Source organism: Myotis brandtii, unplaced genomic scaffold (assembly GCF_000412655.1).
Source record: "Myotis brandtii unplaced genomic scaffold, ASM41265v1 scaffold4811, whole genome shotgun sequence".
NCBI classification, from domain to species: Eukaryota; Metazoa; Chordata; class Mammalia; order Chiroptera; family Vespertilionidae; genus Myotis; species Myotis brandtii.
Genome location: NW_005368387.1, coordinates 35,785 through 39,101, shown reverse-complemented (window position 1 = coordinate 39,101; position 3,317 = coordinate 35,785). Strand labels below are relative to the sequence as shown.

At 54.3% G+C, this 3,317-nt stretch overlaps 1 gene segment (V, D, J or C); it reads left to right on the top strand.

Annotated features, from left to right (window-relative positions):
* LOC102250255 overlaps nt 1–379 on the top strand; it is a 666-nt gene extending 287 nt beyond the window's left edge. Inside the window, 1 exon segment of the V gene segment in view lies at nt 3–379. Within this exon segment, the coding sequence occupies nt 3–379 (377 nt within the window).
* The last annotated feature ends 2,938 nt before the right edge of the window (nt 380–3,317 follow it).

Here is a 3,317-nt window from a genome sequence, read left to right as displayed (position 1 = left end):
AGGATCCTGGGCCCAGTCTGTGCTGACTCAGCCATCCTCAGTGTCGGGGTCCCCGGGCCAGAGGGTCACCATCTCCTGCACTGGAAGCAGCTCCAACATTGGGGGTCACGTTGTGTCCTGGTACCAACAGCTCCCAGGAAAGACCCCCAAATACATCATCTGTAAGGATAGCAGTCGATTCTCAGGGATTCCGGACCGATTCTCTGGCTCCAAGTCTGGCACCTCTGCCTCCCTGACCATCACGGGGCTGCAGGCGGAGGACGAGGCCGACTATTACTGCTTAGCATGGGACAAGACTCTTAATGGTCGCACAGTGCTGCAGGCCTGTGGGGAACTGAGACAAAAACCTGCTGTCCCTCTTGAAATGGGGCTCCCCTAGCAGACCCCACTCCTCCGACAAGCCAGCTGCTTCCTGTGCTTGCCCGACACCGGGGCCTGAGACCCACTTCAGTGAACTTGGTTCAGAAAACCTGTCCCCTTTCTTTCCATTCCTCCCCTTCCCCTCCAGCCTGGATTTCCTCAAATGGACCAGAAACTCCCAGATGTGGGGGCAGGCTGCCCTGGGTCGGAGTCCACGATGTGTCAGGGCAGGACCAGGGCCCCAGGGTCCAGCTGTGTCTGAGGGGAGCACATCCATAGTGTCCACTAGGGGGCCCACCTGTTCCCAGCAACAGCCCCCCGATCCTCAGCCCCTCTGTGGAGGTGGACCCTGGGGTCTCGGATGGACCCTTGGGCTCAAGTCTGGGGAGGGAGCTTCCTGTCCATCGCTGTGCTGAGGGCTAGAGAGCGAGGCTGCTTCTCAATGTGCCCGCCGAGCGGTCGGCCTGCCCCTCTGCTGGGATGGAGCCCCCACAGCGCCCTCTCGGTCTCAGCCGTGACTGCTGCTGCTGCTGGGGCTGCAGCCACCTGGTCCAGGTTCATGCGGGGGTGTCACCCGGGTGGGAAGCCCCTCCCCTCCCTTTGTCCTCACAGTCACCCACCACAGCTCCTCCTGAGAAAAAGGGACCCAGAGGAACAGGAGACCAGTGGCCTTGTAGCTGCGGACACAGGGTCTCTGCACAGCAGGCGGGGCCTGAGGGGCGGCTCCTTGTGGTCATCTCAGCCCTGGGCTGTGACCGACGAATCCAGCGTCTCCATCCTCAGCCAGTTCCCTAGTTCCAGAGGCTCCGGAGCTGCCTCATCCTCCCATTGGTCTCCATGGAGCCGTTCTCTGAGCTCACCCGGAGGCTCCTCCGTCGCTGCTGGGCTGGGACCAGTGGCCCGGGCTGGGTCAGAGCCTCGGGGCTGTGGGAATGACTCCTTTCCATTCCATCCATGCTGAGGTCTAACCACTGATCCCTTCCTGTTTCCTTCATTGTCTAAACCTGCAGAGTCACGCTGACTCATAACGGAGTGAGAGTCACACGGCCTGTTCCTGATGGTTGTGGTGATGTCCTCCTCCCACCCATTAGCTAAGAGCTGCTACAGGATTAAGTCTCATGTCTGTGGAGCGAGTGAAGTTTCCATATTGTAAACATCTCTGTTTCCATCTGTATGTGTTTTTATTAGAAATATGTGTTACATTTGGTGAATGGCTCTGTCAGAATTTCGATTGAAATAATTTGAGTTTGTCTGTTGATCTAATAATATGATCTATCTATCCTATATAATAAAAGCTAATATGCAATTGACCAAACGGTGGAATGACTCTTCACTATGATGCTCAATGACCACCAGGGGGCAGACACTCAATGCAGGAGCTGCCCCCTGGTGGTCATTGCACTCCCACAGGGGGAGTGCCGCTCAGCCTGAAGTCGGGCTCTTAGCTGGTGAGTGCAGCGCAGGTGGTGGGAACCTCACCCTCTTCCATAGTAGTGCTAAGGATGTCCAACTGACGGCTTAGGCCCCAAGGGCTCCTTTTCTGCGAGAGGGTGCAGGCTGGACTGAGGGACCCCCCGAGTGCACAAATTTTGTGCTTCGGTCCTCTAGTCTATACTAATAAAAGGGTAATATGCTAATTAGACCAGGAGACCTTCCGGATGTCCTTCTGGACAAAGCCATGGTGGCAGGGTCGAGGCAGAGGCGGTTAGGGGTGATCAGGCCAGATGGGAGGGCAATTGGGTATGAGCAGCATGGGGGGGGCACAGTTGGGGGTGAGCAGGATGGCAAGGGGGGCAGTTGGGGGCGAGCAGGCCGGCAGGCAGAGTGGTTAGAGGTGATCAGGCAGGCGGGCAGATGAGCGGTTAGGAACCAGTGGTCCCGGATTGCGAGAGGCATGTCTGACTGCCAGTTATCCCCCAAGAGGTCCCAGTTTGGAGAGGGTGCAGGCCAGGCTGAGAGACCCCCCCATGCATGAATTTTGTGCACCGGGCCACTAGGCAGGTGGGAAGGAGCGATGGGTCCCAGACTGCAAATGGGATCCTGGACTATAAGAGGAATGTCTGACTGCTGGCTTAGGCCAATCCCCTGATATTGGGCCTAAGCTGGCAGTCGGACATCCCCCGAGGGGTCCCAGACTGGGAGAGAGTGCAGGCAGGGCTAAGGTACCCTCACCTACCCCTGGTGCAGGAATGTCGTGCACTGGGCCTCTGGTATGATCATATTTACTGATGGGTTAATATGTTGTGTCATATTTAAAATTTTATTAATATAAAGAAAAACTTGTATCATTGGGATAAATCACACTTCATAATAGCACTGGGCCATCTGTTAATATTTCATTTTAAACATGTGTAGGAATCTTTAATACTATTGGTCTGTAATTTCCCATTTTGTATAATTTATGTGTAAGCTGTGTTTATCAATATTAAAACAAATGATCTATGACATCCTGATCTCTGAGGGTTTGGTAGAGTTCCCTTTGAAATGTCTGTATCTTATGCTCTTCAGTGGAGTGGTTACATTACATTTTTAATTTTTCTACTAAAATTTGTCCATTTAATTACTTTACTTCTTTCAGAGCCAATTTTGTATCTTCCAAGGAAAGTGTATATTTTATCTATTTTTACTAGACTTTATAACTCAGTTTTTACAAGTTTCCATTTCTACATGACCAGCAGGGGGCACTGTTGGGTTGCCCTGTGATCCCTGCACAGCTGCTCAGTGAAGACTGTTCACTCAAAACACCTGGGCCTCAAGGCTGGGCCCTGTGCTCACTGCTGGAGACTCAGCAGCTGAGTCCGCTCTGGATGGCGGAGTCCCCTGAGTGGGGACAGTTGTGCTGTCTCAGCAGGTGCTTCCTCCCAGGGCCCCCCAAGGGGTGAGCCCACCTCCATGCTCCTCAGTCTGGGGTGTGAGCTGAGCTCCAGCCCCAGGGCCCAGGGAGGGGCTGGGCAGTC